The sequence below is a fragment of the Oncorhynchus masou genome, chromosome 11, assembly GCF_036934945.1.
Source record: "Oncorhynchus masou masou isolate Uvic2021 chromosome 11, UVic_Omas_1.1, whole genome shotgun sequence".
NCBI classification, from domain to species: Eukaryota; Metazoa; Chordata; class Actinopteri; order Salmoniformes; family Salmonidae; genus Oncorhynchus; species Oncorhynchus masou.
In genome coordinates this window covers 25815592-25840767 of record NC_088222.1, presented here as the reverse complement: position 1 = coordinate 25840767, position 25176 = coordinate 25815592, and the positions used below count along the sequence as shown (strand labels likewise).

General features: G+C 46.0%; 1 protein-coding gene across 7 annotated transcripts in view; it reads right to left on the bottom strand.

Moving 5' to 3' along the window:
• The window catches only part of LOC135548379 (acetyl-CoA carboxylase-like), a 48405-nt gene that overhangs the window by 8281 nt on the left and 14948 nt on the right, over window positions 1-25176 (bottom strand). For 2 of the 7 annotated variants that reach the window (XM_064977914.1, XM_064977915.1), the window contains exons 20-48: window positions 25027-25151; window positions 24791-24904; window positions 24591-24704; window positions 24386-24475; window positions 24089-24207; window positions 21900-21923; window positions 20770-20913; window positions 20038-20181; window positions 19779-19881; window positions 18591-18698; window positions 18274-18330; window positions 17998-18042; window positions 14079-14120; window positions 13070-13285; window positions 12789-12944; window positions 12448-12672; window positions 11341-11496; window positions 10689-10835; window positions 10221-10490; window positions 9811-9908; window positions 9443-9563; window positions 8740-8850; window positions 3872-4015; window positions 3583-3703; window positions 2572-2668; window positions 1976-2072; window positions 1732-1867; window positions 1457-1634; window positions 573-685 (exon numbers count right to left, since the gene is read on the bottom strand). In XM_064977914.1, the coding sequence (XP_064833986.1) occupies window positions 573-685; window positions 1457-1634; window positions 1732-1867; window positions 1976-2072; window positions 2572-2668; window positions 3583-3703; window positions 3872-4015; window positions 8740-8850; window positions 9443-9563; window positions 9811-9908; window positions 10221-10490; window positions 10689-10835; window positions 11341-11496; window positions 12448-12672; window positions 12789-12944; window positions 13070-13285; window positions 14079-14120; window positions 17998-18042; window positions 18274-18330; window positions 18591-18698; window positions 19779-19881; window positions 20038-20181; window positions 20770-20913; window positions 21900-21923; window positions 24089-24207; window positions 24386-24475; window positions 24591-24704; window positions 24791-24904; window positions 25027-25151 (3615 nt within the window). The remainder of the gene's footprint in view (window positions 1-572; window positions 686-1456; window positions 1635-1731; window positions 1868-1975; window positions 2073-2571; window positions 2669-3582; window positions 3704-3871; window positions 4016-8739; window positions 8851-9442; window positions 9564-9810; window positions 9909-10220; window positions 10491-10688; window positions 10836-11340; window positions 11497-12447; window positions 12673-12788; window positions 12945-13069; window positions 13286-14078; window positions 14121-17997; window positions 18043-18273; window positions 18331-18590; window positions 18699-19778; window positions 19882-20037; window positions 20182-20769; window positions 20914-21899; window positions 21924-24088; window positions 24208-24385; window positions 24476-24590; window positions 24705-24790; window positions 24905-25026; window positions 25152-25176) is intronic. The other 5 variants (XM_064977917.1, XM_064977918.1, XM_064977919.1 and 2 more) reach the window with 3 other exon arrangements.

The window sequence follows — 25176 nt, the reverse complement described above, 5'->3', positions numbered from 1 at the left end:
TGGTTTTATGCAATAGTGTGTAAGCGCCACTCATTATCCTGGGGTTGGTTGGTTCTTTATGACTGAGTGCAGGCTCAGCTCTCTGTTTCACTGTCTGTTTTGCTACACTGTTCTTCAGAACCTCTGGCTGCTGTGCTACCTGTCAGCAGAGATTGATTTCTGTCAGAGCCAATCGGTCAGCACCCCCACCACAGCCCCTAGAGGCCCGGCGCTGGCCCATTGCTCCATGGTGCTCCTGTGAGCCCAGAGGAAAATCAATAAGCCCGGGTTGGGTGGGGGGAGAGCAGGCCCTGCTGATTGATCTGGCCCTGCCGTGATTGACACATCTCCCCAGGGAACAGAGCAGGGACGATACGATCACCCTCAGATAAAGAACAAGAGTGACAGGGAATTACAGCACACATACTCCGCTACATATTACCATCCCTCCCTCACAGAGAGAGATTGAGAAAGAGAACGCAAAGGAGAAACTGAAAAAGAGAGACGAGCAGTTGTGAGAGTTGATTATTTGCAAAAGAGAACAGCATTGTGATTTAGAGAAAATAGGAATAAAGCGAGAGTATCTTACTCACCCAGTCTCTCTGCCAGGCCCATGTAGACCGGGTCCACCCTCCTCATAGTCTTCACTAGGTCCTTCTTCCTGAACTTGATCTCTACCGTTCCCTCTGGCTCCAACACCCCACCACTGTAGAACAAACAGAGGACATCTTCAACACAGCACCCAAACATTACTGACAAAACACTATTACAGTAGAAGCAGAAATCGGTCTGGAAAGTGCTTTGTTAAATCAAATTTATCACACGCGCCGAATACAACATGAAATGCTTACTTACAAGCCGTTAACCAACAATGCAGTTCAAGAAATAGAGTTAAGAAAAGATTTACCAAATAATAAAAATACAATTAAAAACAAAGTAACAAATGAAAATGACAAAACAATAATGGAGGCTATATACAGGGGGAACAGGTTAGTCAAGGTCATTTGTAAAGTGACTATGCATAGATAATGTAAATAGTCTGGATGACCATTTGATTAATTGTTCAGCAGTCTTATGGCTTGGGGGTAGAAGCTGTTAAGGAGCCTTTTGGTCCTAAACTTGGCTCTCCAGGTACTGCTTGCATTGCGGTAGCAGAGACAACATTATATGGCTTGGGTGACTGGAGTCTGACCATTTTTTTGGGCCTTCCTCTGACACCGCCTAGTATATACAGTTGAAGTCGGAAGTTTACATACACCTTAGCCAAATACATTTAAACTCAGTTTTTCACAATTCCTGACATTTAATCCTAGTAAATATTCCCTGTTTTAGGTCAGTTAGGATCACCACTTTATTTTAAGATTGTGAAATGTCAGAATAATAGTAGAGAGAATGGGCCCCAGTGTTGAGGATCAGCTTGGCAGATGTGTTGTTGTTGCTTTCCCTTACCACCTGGGTTGTGTTCAGAGAAACTCACCGACTGTCCTTGTCAGCATACATCTCCATGTGGCGGGGGTTGATGGTGGGGTCTATGACCACCCAGGACCCTCCTCTGAGCTCTGCCTGGGGAGGGATGTACACCAGAACAGGCTGGCGGTACTCTCTCAGCCCATCCACGATGTAGGCTCCAAACTTCAGCACCTGGTCATACATGTCTGAGGGAGGCACAGGAGTGGGATTTTATATATCAGACTGAAAACCCACAGACACAGGTATAACTAAGATATTTACAAAACATCTGTTATCTGGTACCTTTCATGCCCCCAGAGAAGCCCCTCCAGTTGGCGAACACCATGAGAGGGAGGCCCTCGCGGTTCAGATCCTTGATGGCCTGTGATGTCTTAAACGCAGAGTCAGGGAACCACACTTGGCCTGCCTGCTGGATGATCTGAGGATAGGACAACAGAGGGTTACAGTAAGTGTGTGTGTGTGTATTTCTCTGTGTTCATGTAAAACAACCTTACACAACATATTGTAGGTATTGAAAGGATGTTACCTTGGCTTCAGAGTCCAGGTTTGCTGGATCGGCTGGGATTGACAGCTCCACAGATCTAGTTTCCACAGCAACCACTCCAGTAGGTATGCCACCTAGCCTGTGAGAGAGAAGAGGGTCATATCAGGACAGGACACACAACTATGAAACTGAGGGCTGATGGGAGGGTCGCTCCACCAAACGAGTACCTTTTGGTAGTGTAACTGTTTAAAAAATAAAAAGTCCCCTCATTTGAACATTGTCATAAAGAGCACATGTTCAACTTATTAAAAAGTATGTTTTCCCATCTCAAGAGCTTAAATAAAAAAATCACTATAGTAAGAGCCTTTTAAACAGATAGTTTGGGATTTTAGCAAGGAATCCCTTTACTTCCCGGAGTCAGATGAAAGATCTCAGGCCACTTAATATATTTCCTGCATGGCTCAAACAAGATTCTGTTCTATAACTACATACATTCTCAACAAATTATGTTGTGACCAAGATAACCATTGAAGCTCTGCGGACACTCGAGAATTACTTGGTCTTAATGCTCTGGTATGTTTGACAAAGGACTAATAGTGTCTATATTGCTTAGAAATAGTGGTGATGTGGTTCCTTACCTGGCTCTGCCCACCACCACACTCTGAGCCCAAGGCTGCATGATCTCCATGAATGAGCCATGGTCAAAGAACCCACTTTGCCACGGGCCCTTTGGAGCTGCAGAAAGAGAGGGAGAGAGAGGAGAGCGAGAAAGTTTTAATAATTGATTATTACAAAGTAAACATCTGTAAATGAGAAATACAATTTGCCTTTATTTGGCAGAATAATACATTTTTCCCTCCAGATGCTGACCATACACTCATGTCATATCCATGCGGCCAAAAGCAGAGTTTGTTTTATATTTTGAACAGGGATCTCTAATCTTCAGACAGAGGAGGCTGCAAAGAGCCTTGCTCAGCTCTGCTGTTCCTGGCAGACAGAGGACAGGGCTAGTCCAAGAGGTTACCATTCAATTAAGCCTCCCCGCTCATCACAGCTTTAGACATGGACTACTGAAGACATGGCCTCGCGCACCACAACTCAGTCGCTTCCTCTGCCAAAAGTTGTAATTACACTGATATGGAATCTGCTCGGTCCTGACCATGCATGTAAAACCTAAGCCATCCATCTCCACCTCTTCATCTACCCAGCGAGCCCAGGATTCAGTGTCTCTCACAGTGTCTGAATGAGGAATATCCCCCCTACATCAAGCCTATAACCCTCTCTAACAGTCAGGAATTAGTTTAACCCCTGACCTCAGGGAGATCTGCCCAAAAGATTAGCAGCGCATATCGCATGTCAACCTTTAAATGACAATCAGCTGTTGTTCCACACCTGCTGAGGAAGCACAGTGAGACTGGATGAGAGGATGAATGACTACTGTTAAAATAACTCACGTGTACAATAAGACAATAATAAGATCCTTTATTGCACAGCGATGGAAAGATTAGATAGAGTTGGTGATGAGTGGGGTACAAAGGTCACAATATGTTGTAAATGAAAAGTAGTTATTTCTCATTTGTGGGGTATAGAAATGTTTTGAAGAAATATTAATCGGAGGGAAAAAATAAATAAAAATGGGGGTTACTAACTTTGGCCGGGGCGTCCTGCCAGCATCCAGCGGGGGTCATAGGGAGCCTTGGTGGGCATAAACTCCACCAGCCGGTCTATGGGGTCCTTGGCATTGATGATGGGCACAGGACTAGAGCGGTCCTATGGGGGACAAACATTCAAGAACTCGTAGAAAAAAATGTAAAAACATTGCCTCTGAATTTAACACAGCTTCACTGAGTAGGTAACAGCATAAAGGTACATTTGCATTGGTTAAGCCTAAATGAATGGACAGTGGAATACATGTTGACAGTAAGAGCGGATGGTTACCTTGGGCATGTAGGAGAGCCAGTGCAGCAGCATGTGGACTCCCTCAAAGTCATCACACACAGTGCTGTGTGTCACACCGTTGTTGTGCATGATCTGAATCCCACCCAGCTGGTTGTTGGAGGTGTATACCTCTCTACCCAGCACCTATGGGAAAGAAGATGGGGTGACGTCATTCTGTATAATTCTTCCTTGGTAGTGTCAAACCATGTAATCCAATTTCCCTACAAGCAGAGAGACCTCCAAACATATGTAGACACTAGATATACAATAATGGGTATTTTTATGTTGAGACACCCATTCTTCTCCCCACAGGGCATAGTGAACCAGGCCCTTTGAGGCTTAGGGCCAAGGATAAAGGGTGGTGTCACCGAGTCTCTGCTCCCTGGGGCTGTGGATCAATAGGATGACACACATCTGAAAGGGGACAGGGACCCCCCCTTCACCCCACCGTGGCACCGCCTCGTCAATACTGTCGATCGGTGGCTAGGGATCACTGCATCACGGCGGTCACGGGGGGCCGCTAGCATCCAGCGCTCTCCCTCCCAGGGGTTATTTGTAACCTCCAGAGTGAATTAATACCCGAGGTTTCTCCTCCCCGACACAATCGACAGGAGCTGTGACAAAGAGCTGCCCGCCCGCACCGCACACTGCCTCACAGCCAGTTCATGAGCACGCACACACATACAAAAACACACATGCTCACACACACAGTGACTAGCATGTGTATGAGACTGCCTGTATGTGTGCGTGCATATTGGTTTATTGTGCGTCTCTTGGTGTGAGAGGCTAATGAAGGATGGCATGGATCCATTAACCTCCCCACACACACGGCCGTGCAGGGGACACAGTCCCGTAAAACACAGAGGTGCTCGTTGATCACTCAGCTCTCACCTCTTCACCATCATTTACTTTCTCTGTTCCCATTAATGGATATGTCCCTGGCTACAAATCCTGGGTGCTCTCCTAAAGCTGTCAGGCCAGCCCGTGGCCCCGGGAAGCATTGCAGTCACCTTGACAGGCAGACACAGGGCCACTGTGCCACCGGGCTGGGCCTTGGTTCATTAACATTCCACAGCAGAGGGAGAAAAGAGGTATGGTGGAGGAACGAGAGAGGGACGCAGGCCCTTTTAGTGGCCCACTGGGATATTTGTACCAGCAGTTACTATCCAGTCACCATACAAATAGGAGAAAGATGTCCATCAGTGAATGAAATGAGTGTCTTTAGATGACAGACTATCTACGGCTTTGGTGAACCAGGAGTCTATGGGGATATAATATGAAGGCAAGGTTATAGTGAATGTCTAGGTACATTGTTCTGCCATATTATTGTTGAATGGACGGTCCATCATTGTGACATCCATTTGGGAAAAACTATAGATTTACCACTGCACTGGTAGATGTATACATTTCTCAGAAAATCTATAGTTTCCCATTTAAACATTTAATGTAACACAATACATTTGTAAAATTGTGATATATTACATAATCTGATGTTTCTCTAGCATCCGAAAAACACACACACACGCAGCAAAACCTGCAAATGGAAACGCTCATGTTGTGTTTTGTCATGTAATTTATTATAAAGTCACGTTAATGCTGAGACTGAGGAGGGATAAAGGGAAGAGAGACGGAGGCAGAGAGATGGGGAAAGCAGTGGGTAGTCAGTGCTAGTGGAGCCCTGAGAGAGAGAGAGAGAACAATCTGCTTCAGCAAAACTTTTCATTCTGATTGGAGACAAATGATATGGGTGTCCTTCGTCCCAGCAGCAGCCTCAGGCATCACGCTGCTATTTCTATGCAAACAACAACTTGACACTTCTCTTTCTATTATTCCACCAGGAGCTGCAGCAGTATGACTGGGGAGACGAGGGGGGGTTCAACCACAGAATAAGGGCGAAAAAGGCCTGATCACTGAGGTGGAAAACTGCACACGGAGTGAGAGAATAATATGGGATCACAAAACACCATTATAATTTGTATTGTTGGATTCAGACATGATGCAGTCTTTCTGCCTCCATACTATTTCAGAGGGAGGTCTCTTACAGGATATCTATCCAATGGCCAACGCTCTGTCCTTACAGTATACAGTAACAAAACTACACACTTTGTCCTCTTCCTCAAATTAACTGCAAAATAAAATGGCATGACAGAGTAATACATATTAATAGTGAAATTCCAAATTAAAATGAAGATGCGTTAATTGCATCAACTAAGGAACAATCTATGTGCGTCACAGCTGACGGAGCACAGTGCATAAAGCACACATGAACATCGCCTATTCTTCAAAAAACCAGGACAATTAAAAGAGTATAAAATGCCCTTCACGGTATCTGTTTTAAAAATGGTTCATTTAATTATGTGTGGTCTTGTTGTTAGTGATGCATGGTGGAGTGCTACAGCTGAATATACCTTTTATTCGTCAGACAAAGAACCAATGTCCCTTTGCAGACACTGCACTGCAACCAGAGGAAAAATATATATAATAAATATCTCTAGACCACAAAGATCTCCCTGCCCTTCATTTGGCAAATCTGACCATAATTCTATCCACCTGATTCCAAGCAAAAACTAAATCACAAAGTACCTGTGACTCACTCAATACAGAAATGGTCAGATGTGGCTGCTACACCACGGGACGGTTTTGATAGCACAGACTTGAATATATTCCAGGATTCATCCAACGGCATTGAATGGTATACCACTTCAGTCATGGCTTCATCAATAAGTGCATCGACAACGTCGTCCCCACAGTGAGCGTACGTACATATCCCAACCAGAAGCCATGGATTATAGGCAACATCCGCATTGAGCTAAAGGCTAGAGCTACCACTTTCAAGGAGCGGTACACTAATCCGGATGCTTATAAGAAATCCCACTATTCCCTCAGACGAACCAACAAACAAGCAAAGAGTCAATACAGGATTAAGATTGGATCCTACTACACTGGCTCTGGCGCTCGTCGGATGTGGCAGGGCTTGAAAACTATTATGGACAACGAAGGGAAACCCAGAAGTGAGCAGCCCAGTGACACGAGTCTACCAGACGAGCTAAATGCTTTTTATGCTGGCTTCGAGGCAAGCAACACTGAAGCATGCACGAGAGCACCAGCTGTTCTGGATGACTGTGATATTTAGCCGATGTGAGCAAGACCTTTAAACAGGTCAACATTCAAAGCAGCGGGGCCAGATGGATTACCAGGACATGTACTCAAAGCATGCGCAGACCAACTGGCAAGTGTCTTCACAGACATCAACCTCTCCCTGACGGAGTCTGTAATACCTACATGTTTCAAGCAAACCATCATAGTCCCTGTGCCAAAGGATACGAAGGTAATCTGCCTAAATGACTACCGCCCCGTATCACTCATGTCGGTAGCCATGAAGTGCTGTGAAAGGCTGGTCATGGCTCACATCAACAGCATCCTCCCTAGACCCACTCCAAATTGCATACCACCCCAACAGATCCACAGATGACGCAATCTGAATCGCACTCCACATTGCCCTTTCCCACCTGGACAAAAGGAACACCTATGTGAAAATGCTGTTCATTGACTACAGCTCAGCGTTCAATACCATAGTGCCCACAAAACTCATCACTAAGCTAAGGACCCTGGGACTAAACACCTCCCTCTGCAACTGGATCCTGGACTTTGACAGGCCATCCCCAGGTGGTAAGGGTATGCAACACATCCGCCACACTGATCCTCAAACTCAGGGGTGTGTACTTAGTCCCCTCCTGTACTCCCTGTTCACCCACAACTGCGTGGCCAAACACGACTCCAACACTGTCATTAAGTTTGCTGACGACACAAGTGGTAGGCCTGATGCCTAACAACGATGAGACGGCTTATAGGGAGGTCAGAGAACTGGCAGTGTTGTGCCAGGACAACAACCTCTCCCTCAATGTGAGCAATACAAAGGAGCTGACCGTGGACGACTGGAAAAGGCGGGGCGAATAGGCCCCCATTAACGTCAACGGGGCTGTAGTGGAGCGGGGTTGAGTTTCCAGTTCCTTGGTGTCCACGTCACCAACAAACTATCATGGTCCAAACACACCAAGACAGTCGTGAAGAGGGCACAACACCTTTCCCCCTCAGGAGACTGAAAAGATTTGGCATGGGTTCCCAGATACTCAAAAAGTTCTACAGCTGCACCATTGAAAGCATCCTGACCAATTTGCATCACCGCCTAGTATGGCAACTGGTCAGCATATGACCGTAAGGCGCTATAGGGTAGTGTGAACGGCCCAGTACATCACTGGGGCCAAGCTTCCTGCCATCCAGGACCTATATACTAGGCAGTGTCAGAGGAAAGCCCATAAAATTGTCAAGACCCCAGTCACCCAAGTCGTAGACTGTTTTCTCTGCTACTGAACGGCAAGCAGTACCAGGACGCTAAGTCTCGGACCAAAATGCTCCTTAACAGCTTCTACCCCCAAACCATAAGGCTGCTGAACAATTTTACATTACATCTCCCCCCCCCCCCCCAATTGTCTTGTACACTGCTGTTGCTCACTGTTTATTATCTATGCACAGTCACTTCACCCCTACCTACATGTACAAATTACCTCAACTAAGCTGTACCCCGCACATTAACTCATTACCGGTACCCCCTGAATATAGCCTGGTTGTTATGTTATTGTGTTACTTTAGTTTATTTGGTAAATATTTTCATAACTCTTCCTGAAATGCACTGTTGGTTAAGGGCTTGTAAGTAAGCATTTCACGGTAAAGTCTACACTTTTTGTATTTGGCGCATGTGACAAATAAAGTTTGTTTTGAACACTGCATCCAAGCAGAATCCCCCCCATATTTCAGTTGTGTGTGCCATGAGGTACAGCTAGGACAGGGGGAGTGATACTGGTCCTTACCTTGTTGAGTGCTCCAGCCCCAGTGAGGATGATGTGGGAGTTTTCCACCTGGATGGTCCTCTGACCCAGCCTAACCAGGTAGGCTCCGATCCCGATTGCTCGACAAGTCACCTGGAGAGAGAAGTACACAGCCTGGTTAGGAAACCACTGGTCAAGTGCATGTCAGTGATCAGGGTAAACCGATCCTTAGATTTGCCATCCTCTGCCTCAGATTCCCCAGTACTTCTGTATACTTTTCAGCCAGTAGATCTAAAAATAGCCAAAGTGCATATCTGCAGATATACGTGCACCATGTCATTGCACTCCCTCTCTGCTATGTGTGCATCTTGCTAGCTGTTACTCAAACCGCGAGGGACTGAAGCCCATTGGCTAGAACTCGAATAGTTAAGGCGCTGGCCCGCGTGGCGGAAAATGGCACGTCACAGCTTCCAGAAAAACATCCGCTTTCAATATAGGGATTTCTTTGCTAATCGATGCAAGAGAGTAATTCTGCTCATATATTCTAAATGTATGAACTACACATTGACACATCCATCACGTCTGAAAATATACTTAGTAGTCGCCATAGTTCCAGAGCTCGTCTTTAAGTATTAACTTCAACATGAAAGACAGTTTTGAATTAAAGAGGTGTTAAGTCCACCATTCCTATAAGTGCTGTGCGTAGGCCTGTGTGTGTCGGTGCATCCAGTGTGTCGGTGCGTACCAGGTTCATGGTGATGACCTGATCATAGGCCAAAGAGGACTCTCCAGCAATCATCCCGGAGCCCTTCAGGTTCTCCACCCCCAGACCCTCCTCCTTCCCGATGATGTCAGTGATCTTGTACCTGAACAAGGAAAGGCTCAGTCAGACATCCCGCCTTTCTCGATGGAAATCATCACTTCATCCTTATCCCACTTCTCCTATTGTACAAGGTGCTTTTCATGTGTATTCATGCACAGTCCATCGATTCTCTTAATTTGTAGATTTACAGTTTCTCCGTTGGCCTAATCCAGTGAGCTGGATGTATTATCTGTATTGAATAGGGTGACAGTGAGTAATAATATGACTGAGGGGGTAACGTCTGGACTCACCTGGACTCTCCCTCATCCTCTATGTGTTCACAGTGAACAGAATTCAGGGCTGACACCTTTTTGTAGTCCTGAGGGGTCAGGTACAAGTACTTGAAGCCCTGGGGGAGAGAAACAGACTTTGCATCAGCAGACTGCGAGGGACGTACGTAGATTGATTCATTTATTGGGAAAAAAAGATGCAGAGTACAACCCAGGGGATTCCACATTAAAGCCAACATCACTGGTTTCCAACGTGGTCCCCAATGGAATACACCAACACAGACAAAAGAACAGTAAATCCCTATAGTACAAAACAGCATCACAATAGAACCATCTGCTAACAGACAGCTACAACACTAATCTCCAAATCAAAATAGTTTCAATTCTTCAATGGAAGGTCTACACCGCCATGCCCCCTTCTGCCAGCTGACCTTGTAGGGGTCTGCCGTGTCCTGCCAGGCCACATGGAACATGTGTCTGATCTCCTCTGCCAGGCCGATGCGGGCACCGCTGTTGGCAGAGATGTAGATACGAGGGATGCCACTCTCCCTGGACATCTCCGAGGCCTGCAGGAACAGCAGGTCCTCCTGCGGCCCAAACGAACCAATCTTGTGTGTGATGTCATTACTGATCACAATGATCTCACGCCCTGCCGGGTACTCCGGGGTCCTGATGGTCATCCGCCAGGCCACCATGCCAATCTAGAGGGACACACACAGGTACACATTCATTTATGTAGTCGAGACATTACTGTTGTATGCATTTTCACAAAGACAATACATTTACCCATGCAATACAATAACCTGGCAAACAGCTCCTGAACAATCCTGCCAAAGAAACACAGAGACACCTACAGATCAGAAATGGAACTGCAACTTTAAAAAGGAGTTACTTCTCACCTCGTTCCCTCCTGGTAGACGGTTCATCTGCACCAGCTGTCCCTGTGGATCCAGGACCAGCTCCGTGAAAGTGAGCAGCTCAGAGGGCAGAGGGCATTTGGGCAGGTGGGCGAAGGCTTTGGTGGACTGCCACAGCTTCTTTAGAGCCTGGAGGAAAGAGGAGCCAGAGACACGAGGGACTGCTGCTCACTCTTAATATAACAAACTTACTGGAAAGTGATAACATGCAGGGTTGAGGTCAATTACATTTCAATTCAGGTTAGACATTTTAATTAATGAATTGGACATTTCCCATTATTTTACAATGTGAAATCTTAATTTCATGCATTGGATTTCAACTAACTTTCTGAATTGACTGAGTTGAACTGCAGTTGACCCCAAACAGGGCTCCCGAGTGGTGCAGCGGTCTAAGGCACTGCATCTCAGTGCTAGAGGCGTCACTACAGACCGTAGTTTGATTCCAGGCTGCATCACAACCGGCCGTGATTGAGAGTCCCATAGGGCAGTGCACAATTGGCCCAGCATTGTCCGGGTTAAGGTTTGGCCGGGGTAGGCTAAATAAGAATGTGTTCTTAACTGACATGATTGTATGTATGTTTTTATGTACACCATCAACGGAGACCACTGTGGGCCGTTGTGTCACGGCCCGTACCTGTCTGACCATCTCAGGGAAGTCATAGACGTAGGTGGTTCCCAGGGACTGGGCCTGGAAGCGTTTGGACTGCAGCAGGTCCTTAGTCACATATGGGGTGTTGATGAGCATGCCATGTAGAGGCCCCTGCGTGTCCCCATATGCCTGGAACATGATCTGGAGGAGAGGGGACACAGAGTCACTCAACACACACAGACACTAGCTGCCCTTTGCAGCACACACACACACATCCACAAAAACAACACAGAACCCAAATTGTAATGACAGACAGACGTCAGGCATGGACTGTATTCCAAGATAAACATGAAATGGTGAGAAAGGTGTTTAGAGTTGTGGAATCAGTTATATCTACATACTTCAAATCCCAATCAGCTGAGCACATCGTCTGATTAGGTTCTTTGACTAGACCTGGTAACCTGAGCGGTCATTTCACATTAGAGACAGGAGCATATCGACTCCTTAGAATGAGAACACAATAGAAGTCATTGAAGAAAAGAAGCGTTAATCGAACACATCTGGCTATTGAGACGTTCTCATGGACCTACAGTAGCATAAGGTAAGAATAGGTCTGGCGTCACCGGTGCTTATGTGTTAACGAATAAGGCTAAGCTCAATGCACCGGATCCTCACCTAGCACCTACCACCTCCAAAATAGAACCCAGAGTCATTAAATGAATAAAGGTACCTGCCCTGAATACAAATGGGAAGAGTTACATTTCAGTATCTCTCCACTATGGTCCAGACAGGTTAAGAAAAATAATTCCCCCACTACTACACTCTTAGCTCCTGCATATGCTCTCTGCCAATGACCATTTGATTTATGGATCATTTACCCTGGAATGGGATGACATATTGATGGCTGTTCTCCTATATAAAAGGAAAATATCATGATCACTGCTAGTCTTGTCCAACAGGCTGGCCAGTACACTTATAGAACACTCAGCTCCACTTTACACAGTGGACTGACTGATCCACAGTTGGCATGTCAAGAACCAAGAGTGGCCCATTAAAGGTGCATTCTGGGAGCTGAGGCTTATGTATGAAGCTGCTTCCCCGGCCTGTGATTGGATGGGAGTGTGGGGCATGAGGGACATGCGAGTGCCCCACCTGTCGGTCTTTAGGCCCCAACTGTCCCGTACGGGAATCGGTGACCTCCTTGTACAGGCTGATGTCCAGGTAGTAGCCTGACTCGTTGGTGAGGAACAGGCGGATGGGGATCTGTTTGCCTGTGGGCGTCAGCCGGATGTTGATCTTCAGCTCAGCCTGCAGGACCCGGAGCTTCCACAGCCTACTGCCGTAACGCATCACCATAGAGCGCACCGACTCCTCAATCTGAGCATGGTTACACAGAGAGAAATTTGTTATAAACATATACAATACCAAAACACAACATGTACAAAACCAATGTACACAATGCAGGTACAGGTCTTGCGTGTGCTACCACTGACCTTGGAGGGGTCCATGATGACGGTGGGGACAAAGTTGAGGAAGATGTGGTTGCAGTCGGTGCGTACGGTGGTGTTGTTGAAGGCCACCTCCAGCTCGTCCATGGCCTCCAGCAGCAGACGCTCTGCCTCGTTGTGGAGGTACTCAAAAGACGCCTCCTGGAGATAAGACACAGGACGGAAGCAGAGGTCAGAGGGTCATATACAAACTGAACAGGTGTAACAATCAAAACACACTCTCACACACACACACACACAAAGCAGTGTGTCAATATTGCTCTCACCTTGGTGACCAGGTCTGAGTGACGGATGATGGCCCGGACAAAGAAGCGGTAGTCTGTGACCTCTGTGCCCACCTCCACGCGGGCAGCGCCCAGGTACAGGTGCATCTTGTGGTTGGCACAGGGGATGGCGGTCAGGGCAAAGTTACGCATGCGGTTCAGCTCCAGCTGGAAGGCCAGCGCCGGCTCCAAGTGACGGTAGATCCTGTCCTCCTCAAACTGGAGACGCATGGTGACAGTACGTTACATAGCAAGGCAGTCGCACAAGAAGACACCGCCACAGACAGCAGGACACAGCCACCCACAGCAAGATACGGTCACACCAACCAATGAGGGTTCAAGACATGGGAATGATCTTTCCTCAAGGCTTAGAAATGACAACGTTAAGGCTGTTCTACCATCATCCCCGATATTAATATGCAGAACTCAGGGAACTTGGCTGTTTCATGAGCATTTGGTTTGTATAAGAGTAGAGGGTGCCCGCCAGCCATACACTGCATTAAGTAAATTAAATCAAAGGCAATCTCAGCCTGCTAATGGATGTAATTTCTCTTAAATGGAGACGTCATTAAATAGATAATTACGGTAATGAGTTTGTGGTGCCATTGTAGTGAGACTATCAGGGGCCTCGGCCTGTTAGAGAGACTTTCAGTGCCAACGAAGGGGTGAGCAAGGACAGAGGAAAGGTACTTCTGCAACCATCTTATTCAAATTGCCTCACCTCAATTCTAGTCATTATGTGAAATTGACACTTGCCTAGTTGAAACTGGCTTACCTCTTCCACTGTAACTCTAGTCTACACATTGAGAAACATGGTCATTTGGGCTCATCTTTCATCTCAGTAATATATTCAGTCGGTGTTTGCACTTCAAATATGAATTCCCTTATCGTTCTGGGATGGATTCAACCCGTTTATTGACCACTACCACTGAGCAGACCATTCCCTATTATTTGATGGTAGCCCATAAAGCCAGTGTTCATATTGACACAAAGACAGTGTGAAGATACTAACCTTGTCTCTGGACCGGAAGGTGAAGAACTTGGGGAACTCTCTCTGTGTGGGACAGACAGGTGAGGAGAGAGTTAAACAGATTCTCATGCTACAAAGAACACACGTTGCCAACCTACCAGTTCTACTGGTTAAGACCGGCTAAGAATGACAGTTAGGGCTTTGAGTGCAGGAATTCAAGGATCCCTACCAACTAAGTGTGTTTTCACATATAGTCCTCTTCACACTTGGTCTCTTTCAGACCATTTTTGTGAACTCGTGTGGTTCGCTTAATTTTTTATCCAGTATGAACATTCCAATGGAACTCAGACCCCTCGAAAGAGCCTCCAAAGCAAACCCATTGAGAGGTGGTCTGAGTTTGGTTTGCTTGAAATCCTCTGTACAGCTCCCTTTTTTAGGGAAATGTGAACACAAAGCTCCCCAGGTTCGCTTGTCATTCCTGCGCCACACACTAGACTACTGCTACACCGCTTCCCCTGCCATAACCCCTCACACTAGACTACTGCTACACCGCTTCCCCTGCCATAACCCCTCACACTAGACTACTGCGACACCGCTTCCCCTGCCATAACCCCTCACACTAGACTACTGCTACACCGCTTCCCCTGCCATAACCCCTCACACTAGACTACTGCTACACCGCTTCCCCTGCCATAACCCCTCACACTAGACTACTGCTATAACCCCTCACCAGACTTCCCCTGCCATAACCCCTCACACTAGACTACTGCTACACCGCTTCCCCTGACATAACCCCTCACACTAGACTACTGCTACACCGCTTCCCCTGCCATAACCCCTCACACTAGACTACTGCGACACCGACTTCCCCTGCCATAACCCCTCACACTAGACTACTGCGACACCGCTTCCCCTGCCATAACCCCTCACACTAGACTACTGCTACACCGCTTCCCATAACCCCTCACACTAGACTACTGCTACACCGCTGCCATAACCCCTGACCATAACCCCTCACACTAACCCCTCACACTAGACTACTGCTACACCGCTTCCCCTGCCATAACCCCTCACACTAGACTACTGCTACACCGTCTTCCCCTACCATAACCCCTCACACTAGACTACTGCTACACCGTTTCCCCTGCCATAACCCCTCACACTAGACTACTGCTACACCGCTTCCCCTGCCATAACCCCTCACACTAGACTACTGCGACACCGCTTCCCCTGCCATAACCCCTCACACTAGACTACTGCTACACCGCTCCCCTGACTACTGCTACACCGCTTTCCATAACCCCTCACACTAGACTACTGCTAATAACCCCTCACACTAGACTACTGCTACACCGCTTCCCCTGCCATAACCCCTCACACTAGACTACTGCTACACCACTTCCCCATAACCATGCTAACCCCCCCTCACACTAGACTACTGCTACACCACTTCCCCTACCATAACCCCTCACACTAGACTACTGCTACACCGCTTCCCCCATAACCATAACCCCTCACACTAGACTACTGCTACACCGCTTCCCCTACCATAACCCCTCACACTAGACTACTGCTACACCGTTTCCCCTCACCAGACTAACCCCTCCCCTCACACTAGACTACTGCTACACCGCTTCCCCTGCCATAACCCCTCACACTAGACTACTGCTACACCGCTTCCCCTGCCATAACCCCTCACACTAGACTACTGCTACACCGCTTCCCCTGCCATAACCCCTCACACTAGACTACTGCTACACCGCTTCCCCTGCCATAACCCCTCACACTAGACTACTGCTACACCGCTTCCCCTGCCATAACCCCTCACACTAGACTACTGCTACACCGTTTCCCCTGCCATAACCCCTCACACTAGACTACACCGCTTCCCCTGCCATAACCCCTCACACTAGACTACTGCTACACCACTTCCCCTGCCATAACCCCTCACACTAGACTACTGCTACACCGCTTCCCCTGCCATAACCCCTCACACTAGACTACTGCTACACCACTTCCCCTGCTATAACCCCTCACACTAGACTACTGCTACACCGCTTCCCCTGCCATAACCCCTCACATTGGTGCTACAAAAGAGAGATAACGTGCAGGTTCAGATGATTTGCTTGCAATATGTGATCTCTAGGCTAAGAGAGCTTCATAATGCTCTAATTGACAATTGTACACCCAATGTAGGCTACTGTCCCTTTAAGAGCTAGAATTTATTTTAGAAAATATGTTTACACTATTCAAACCTGTTAATAGCATCTTCTGATTAAAAGTATTTTGTCTCATATTCTAACTAAACGCAGTTAAAAGCTTCCAAACTGTAAGTAGGTATATCTAGCTGTCTGATAACACGTTCTGATGGAATGGTTTTTCCTGCACATTGTAAAAACCCAGAGTGCATTGAGTCAATGTTGGGAAAAGATCTTGGTTCCTTTCTAGATAGCAATGTGAATGTAAAGAGGACTCGGACCACAAAATAGGTCAAGTGAACTGGCAAAAAGGCAAGGGCAGTGTGAATACAAAGACAATGGTTATTTTGCTGTTTTTTGCCCCAGAGGTCACTTTAAAGAGGACTATATGTGAAAAACCCCTCACTCTCAGTTCGCTTCGCTATGGGGGCTCTTTTGAGGCATCGGATTGTACACTCCACCAAAACATTAAGCCGACCGCACTGGGTTAAAAACGTTTTGTCTGAAAGGGACCAAGTATGAAAATAACCTAATGTTACAGAACCATCTAGACTAAAAATAGACATGACATCTAGAGAACCCAACGACTGCAGGTGAAAATGACAGCGACATTCTAACAAGACTAAGCGGCTACATTTCTCCCTCAATAAGCTGTGATGAGCGCAATCATGTGAATTGCTGTGAGCTTGAAGAGGAACACTATGGCATCAGTCTGATCAGCAACAGCCTGTTTAACATTCAACAGCCCTGATCTCCTATTTGACCTGGTGTCCGAGGGTGAAATTACAGTGTATTTTCCTAAAACTGCCTTTTTACATAATGACAGACCGCAACAGGCAGCAGTCACATCTGAACCAATGAATAAAACATTATCTTTCCAACAGGGAGTGCTTTGTATTTCTGAATGCTCAAGCTAGAAGCCTGGTTGGCAGGTTTGTCTTTGATGATCGTACCTCACTTGGCCAAACAATACTGGCCTAATTGCAAACACTCATCAACTGGATGTGTACATGATCACGAGAGCTGTCAACACAATGGTGTTAGTACATCACATCCCCTATCTCTCTATAACAGAGAAGACACGATTTAATATGCGTGAATACACTGGCCAGTGTAGTCTGTGAAGAGGGTTGGCTACTCCCGAGTGGCACAGTGGTCTAAGGCACTTCATCTCAGTGCTAGAGGCTTCACTACAGACACCCTGGTTCGAATCCAAGCTGCATCACAACCAGTTGTCTTTGGGAGTCCCATAGGGCGGCGCACAATTGGCCCAGCGTCGTCCGGGTTTTGCTGGTATATGTTGTCGTAAATAAAAATTTGTTCCGACACACATAACGAGGGCAGCCACACCAATGGCAGTAATTAGCTCTCATCGGGACCCGTTCTCCTCTTAAAGTGTTTCCAGTAGATAACACAGCGACAGTCCAAATTGGCTTCTTGGTCTTAATTTAAGGTTAGGCATAAGGTTAAGGTTAGGTTTAAAATCAGATTTTAAGAAAATAAAATGTTTAAATGAGTAGGGTTTAGCCATTATGATGACTTTGTGGCTGTTTTAACTAATGACGACAGAGTCAAAGGGCTGAAGTCACGATGCGGGGAGAAAGGGAACCTGGCATTTACCCAAATGTCTTTAGTCTCAAATGCTTTCATTTTATCCCAGAATCTAAAAGCTACTTTGAGTGCTTAAAGGAAAGAGTTGACAATACAGGAAGACAAACTGTACTGTTTCACAGTCATCATCCACATCCTCCCAGGCTACTCACATGAAACCTCTGGTCCACCTCATAGTTGACTGCCTTCCTGAAATCCTGTCAGCACAAACCCCACAGCAAAGGCAAGACATGGATACAGAGGGAAAAGATGGCAAGCAAACAAAACAGCCAAATTAGACAGATTATAGGCCATTCCAAATTAAAAAAGTGAGTCTCATTCTGTCTGGATGTCTGGAGATTCACTGTGATTAAGATAAGATGGTGATTGGCAGAGAGTTGCTTAGAAAACCAAGGGTAGAGTAGGGGAGTGGGAATCTTAGTCCTCACCTTCTGAGCTACCAGGAAGGTCAGCCTGCGGATGCCATGTTCAAACAGCAGGGGTTTCTGGGGAACGAAGACAGAGGAAGAGAAAGTGTGAGCAACTGGGAGGCAGGTAGCATAAGCGGTTAAGAGCGTTGGGCCAGTAACCAAAAAGTTGCTGGTTTGAGTCACCGAGCAGACCAGGCAATTCTTTTTTTGTTGATGTGCCGTTGAGCAAGGCACTTAACCCCAACTGCTCCTGTAAGTCACTCTGGATAAGAGTGTCTGCTAAATGACTAAAATGCCAATGTGTCCAGTTGTATTTCCTGAAAGGCTCATCTGACCTCTGACTGGGTGAACTCCCGGAACATGGCAGCCAGGCCGTCATCGTCGATGTCACTGTCAGTCTTTATGGCCACGTTGAGGATGTGAACGGGCTCATCTTGGATACTCTGGGACACAAACACATGCAGGAAAACCTCAGTCATACAATTCAAAGAAAGTAGTCACAACCAAAATGATTGGCACCCTTGATATTGGGCGCGTTCCTCCACCTGGGTTTTGCGGACACATGCCAGATTTACAAAGCCTGGATAGGTATATTATGTATCAGCTAACCACATACATGTTACAGCAATCCGTCGATGACGAGGCACGCAATCAATGGTTGATCCATGCCACGCCTGAGCACGGGAACGCAACCAAAGATGAGCAAAAAAATACATGAAATAAACAATACATACACTGAGCTATATTGTAAGCTGTTGAGAAAAATGTATTATTTTATAATAATACAATTGCTCAGAGAAATAGATTTTGTTTAACAAGTAATACTTTTTTCTCCCAAAAAAATAGGGGTCAACATTTTTGGCACCCCTGTTTTCAATACTCCAGCACCTTCCCCTTGCAAGGATACCAGGACAGACTGTTTCTAAAATGTTTTATGAGATTGGAGAACACATTGGGAGGTATCTTAGACCATTCCTCCATACATAATCTTTCCATATCCTTAGTCTGCACTTATGGACTGCCCAGCAGGTAGTCTGGCGTTTATGAGCGTTGGGCCAGTAACTGAAAGGTTGCAGGCCCCGCACCTCACTGATTCGGAGGGGTTGGGTTAAATGCGGAAAACACATTTCAGTTGAATACATTCAGTTGGACAACTCATTATGCATCCATCTTTCCCCCCTTTAATTCAAACCACAGGTACTGAAAACAGAGGTGCCAATCATTTTGACCGCTACCTTTGAGAAGATAAAATATGACTTGTTCTGCACTCTCTTTCTCTGAGCAATTGTATTAATCTCTTTAAAATAAATTGCATCCAACGTAGCTCAGTATTTCTATTATTTATTTAACAGTCTTTGTTGCGCATCTGTATCAAGGGTGCCAATCATTTCAGTCGTGAATATTGCAACTATGTGAAGAAAAGCAAGGTCATTCTACTTTGTAGCAGTGAACAAAGGGCTCTCAGTCACAATACTCTAGTGTTGCAATACACCTCCGAATCAGTTCTAGCAGAACGTTCTGACCTTGGTGTCCTCCTCTCCATAGAGCACAGGGTTCCCTCCCTCTGGGAAGGTGGGGCTGTGAGGAGGAGAGTCAGAGAAACAGCTCATCACGTCTTTAATGTCCCTGAGGGAGTGGAAAGGACCACGGTTAGACACCACAGACAGACACTTAAGGTAAAATCTAAGTATTACAGCTCTAATTCAATAATGCCATTTCCCAATGTGGGATAATAATAAAGTTATAATGTAATGCTTTTGAAAAGGTCAAAAGAGCCCTCACCTGGTGAACTCCTGGAAGGAGCGGAAGGAGACCATGGCTCCCATGCGCTGGCAGGGTGGGGTGAAAGAGGTGTCCAGGAGGACGTCACTCACGCTGCCCATGTGCACCATGCCGTAGTGGTTCAGGTTAGCCGAGAACGACATCCTGGGATCACAATACAGACAGCCATTAGACAGGGGACCTGCAGCAAACACATTCACTCACCCACCCAGAGTAGGACAGAGCCCATTTCTGGTCCAAAGGAGAGTCACCTTTAAGAGCCCCCCACCAGCCACTTCTATCACACACACCAGTATTTACCATCTCTGTGATAAACTGCTGGGACAGAAGGAACATTGACTCCTCATTCACTTCCAAACCAACAGTAATATAGCACCATGCTCTCACAGATCAGTGAATGACGATCGGAATATAAGAACTAAATGTGCCTCTTATAGATCTGGATGTAATACTCATGGAGCAGCCCAGCAGCAGTGTTCAAACGCTGAGTGGTACTGTAGATTATGTGGAGGAGCACATCTGTATAATGTTAGTGGACATGGAAGCATTGTAGATTTTCCCCTCAGCCAAACATGGAAGAAAGACCCAAAAGTTCCCCCAGGTGTTTTTAGTATTCAGAGGTCCTCCTCTCCCCTCCACACAGAGACCAAGTCCCCCTTTAGAGAGGTTAAGCCCAGAAGTCTGTTAGCCCACAGAATGATATATAGCCTAGAGGCTGCTTTAGGGCCCAACCTGTCCACAGAGTCATCCGTATCTGGAGGTTTATTCTGCTCCGTTTTAGAGTCATCCTTTGTTTTATCATCCTGTGCTTTAGTGTCCTGTATTTTCCTGTCCACAGACAGAGGCTTAAGTAGAAGAGGCAGGGCAGACAGTCTCCTGAGAGGACAGGACAGTAGCAGGCAGCACATTCAGAACACAGCTAACAAAGCAAAACCGGACATCCGATCTCACACAGAGCACTATTTGATAACATTTTGCCCCAGAATATTACAAAGTTAATGTACATGTAGTCAACATCTTTTGACTCCCCTTTTCTCACCGGAAAAACGGCACAAGATCCATGATTTGCATACACACAATGTAGCGTACATACACCGACAATACACCCACAGAAAGACAGAAGCTCAGTATGCTGCATCATGCCATGCTGTTACCATTGATTTAGTAAATGATCCGTGATCAAACATATTCAGCGCCAATTGTAAAAATCAGATTTATTTTTGGAATAACTTGTAACACTTTACAGAACAAGCAGTATAGCCAAACATTTCAATAATGCCCAATGTTATCTTGTCTTGCCACAAGATGCAATCCATCTATATATAATCTACACCCACACTGAACAGAAATATATACGCAACAATTTAAAATATTTTACTGAGTTAGTTCATACAGGGATGTAAACAAATTTGTGCACGCAATGAGAAAAATAATCTTTTATGTGGATATGGAAAATGTCTGTGTTCTTTAATTACAGCTCATGAAAAAAAAACACTTTACATGTTGCATTAAAAATTGTTAAGTGTAAATGGAAGAATTACAATTTGATTAAATTCTAAATGTTGCAGGCATTAAGGCTTTCAGTAAAGTTTCTCTGCAGATTGTTGACCATGCTGCTTTCTAGTCTAGAGCGTCTCAGGTCTACCAGAGGAGGCTGGTGGCAGGCGCTATAGGAGGGCAGGCTCATTGTAAGGGCTGGAATATAATAAATGGAACAGAGTCAAACGTGGTTTCCATATGTTTGATACCATTCCACCCATTCCAGTCCAGACATTACAACGAGCCCGTCCTCCTAGAGCTCCTCCCACCAGCCTCCACTGAAGTCTACATATTGGTTGCAATAAGAAGAATGTGTACTATACCTGTTTAGAGTTGGGATGTTCCCTCTGCAATCAAACAACACTGATTGGTTAGTTAGGCATCATTTTAAGGAAACAGTCAGGGCTCAGAGAAGTGTGTGTGTCAATCATACAAGTGTGAGACTATGTATTATGGATATGGTTGGCGTCTCATATGGTACATTTTGAACATTGTTAGAATTTGTTAGGTTGTCAGGAGTAACACATGACATAGGCCTTATGGTTGACTTCAAGGGCTTCATGAACTAACCATGTATTACAAATGGCAGGCAGCACATGGGCTGGATGCTCAGTGGTGTCAGACTAAGGATCATTACAACAAATGGATTGTCTCATAAACATACACATTGCACTCTAGGATTGATCCTCCAGAAATGCAACAATAGTCCTAAACCTCCCTAGACGTCTATTCTTTGGTCAGGGTATTGGTTCATTCCCGAGGTGGGAGACATGCACGCAGCTAGCTTAGTTCCAAAGAGGAAGCCAATCATGGTTGGTTAATGCAACTGGGTTAAACATTTTAAAATAGGTTAAAGCTGGTGCCTGCAACAAGCTGAGCATAGCAGTCAATGGGAGACGACCCCTCATGTCTGAGGGGGTCAACACACTGGATCACAGTTATTTATCAGCCATATCAAAATTGTACATGGGCACAACAGCAAGAAGCAAAGACATGATCATCCACAACATTACACAGAACATCTATGTATTTGGGATCAGTAACGGGCAGTCGACACAAACGCTGAACATGTACAGTACAAGTCCTGGTTGTGTGTTACTGAAACAGATCTTCAGAATACGTCAATCTTGTAGTCATCCAGTGGACAGATCGACAAAAGTGGACTCTTATGCTGACAGGAGACTAGGTAGTTTCCACTCAGACATTTTTCCGTAAACCAGAGAAAGTATTTGATCTCTCACAGAACACCTGCTTTTGCACATGAGGAGCGTTTCTCAGGGGTTGAACACAGTGGAATGTGGGTAAACGAAGCATGGCACCGTGGATGAGAGCTGGACCCTTCTGGAGATGGTGAAAGACAGTCTCCTGAAAACTCTGGTCTCTGTTAGTGCTCATCTCCCATGTAGAAACACCTCCCATATAAAGGGCATTGGGAAAGTATTCAGACCCTTTCACTATTTTCACTTTTTGTTGCGTTACAGCCTTATTCTAAGTGATTTAAATTGTTTTCTTACCTCATCAATCCACGCACACAATAACCCATAATGACAAAGCAAAAAAAAGGTTTAGACATTTTTGCAGATTTATAAAAGCTGAAATATCACATTTACATAAGTATTGAGACCATTTATACAGTACTTTGTTGAAGCACCTTTGGCAGTAATTACAGCCTCAAGTCTTCTTGGGTATTGTGCTACAAGCTTGGCACACCTGTATTTGAAGAGTTTCTCCCATTCTTCTCTGCAGATCCTCTCACGCTCTGTCAGGTTGAATTGGGAGCGTTGCTGCACAGATATTTTCAGGTCTCTCCAGAGATGTTCGATTGGATTCAAGTCTGGGCTCTGGCTGGGCCACTTAATTAGGACATTCAGAGACTTGTCCCGAAGCCACTCCTGTGTTTTCTTGGCTGTGTGCTTAGGGTCCTTTTGGAAGGTGAAGGTGAACCTTCACCCCAGCCTGAGGTCCTGAGAGCTCTGGAGCAGGTTTTCACCAAGTACTTTGTTCTGTTTATCTTTCCCTCGATCCCAGTCCCTGCCGAAAAACATCCCCACAGCACGATGCTGCCACCACCACCATTCTTCACCATAGGTTTCCTCCAGACTTGACTCTTGGCATTCAGGCCTGTGCCTTTCCAAATCCAATCAATGTCCAATCAATTGAATTTACCACAGGTGAACTCCGATCAAGTTGTAGAAACATCAAGGATGGTCAATGGAAACATGATATACCTGAGCTTAATTTCGAATATCATAGCAAAGTGTCGGAATACTTATGTAAATAAGGTTTCTGTTTTTAAAAACCTGTTTTCGCTTTGTCATTATGGGGTATTGTGTGTAGTAGATTGATGAGGTAAACAGTTCACTTAATCAATTTTTAGAAAAAGTCTAATGTAAAAAAGTGAAGGGGTCTGAATACTTTCCGAAACCACCTCCCATATAGAACCATCTCCTGTGTGTGTGTGTGTGTGTGTGTGTGTGTGTGTGTGTGTGTGTGTGTGTGTGTGTGTGTGTACCGGTTGGGGTGGGAGGTAGGCAGCATGAACTGGAACTCTACAATGCAGGTTTTGTCCTTCAGCTGTCTGTGCTGGACGCTGTTGAGCTCATAGGCGATGTAGGCTCTACGTACGTACACCTGGGGTGGGGAACACAGACACGAGAGTTAACACAGTAGAGATCTGGCTACAGTGGAGGATTGTCTCCTTTAATCCCCTGAAATGTCCCTCTTAGTTCATTGGCAAATACGGTTAAATTCTCTGGGCAAACAGCTACTGTGGATTTGAATCCAAAAACCACGATCTGCTTCCTCTCACCTCCAGGGCAGCCATCCGGACCACCTGGTTACTGTGGTAGAAGAAGTTGGGCAGCACATCAAAGATGGACGTCTCAGACAAGATCAGTTTCTACAAAGAACGAGAGAGAATTCAGAATCTTGAAAAGGCTGTGAAAAAGTAACAAAGATCCTCAATATACTGCCTTCAGCAATGCCAATAAAAAGTCAACAGCCATGGTCCCTACCTGCAGGTTCTCGATGCAGAACTGGTGTCCATACATGTCGATGGCAGAGAGGAAGATGGACTCCACCTGGTTGTGGCGGAGCTCGTAGGATGGGAGGTGGGAGGCGATCAGCACCTGAGGAGGAGACGGAAGGGAGTGAGCAGATGACAACAATAACAGGAAGAGACCCTTCAGAGAGACAGGAAGTGATGAGGGCTGACCTGGCGGGCGCGCAGTGCCACCTTGGCGTTGGTTGTCTTGCTGAGCTGGGTGAGCTCTGTCAAAATGGCCATCAGCTCGTCAGTCAGGGTGGGGTCACGACCACACAGCTGGTCCTACAACACACACACACAAACTCTGGTCTTAGACAAACAGGAAAACACACAGTCAACAGTGTCACACAAACACTTAGAAATACATTGGTCATGATTAATTCCTAAAGGAGGGAAGGACTTACAATAAGCATGGTGACCAGGAGGTTCTTCTTGGTGACCTGGGCGTGTGAGAAGATGTAGTTTAACACGTTGGCCATGTCGCTCTTGTTCTCCTCACGCAGTGTGAACACACACTTGTCGTAGTGTCCTGGAATCACACATACACAAAACAG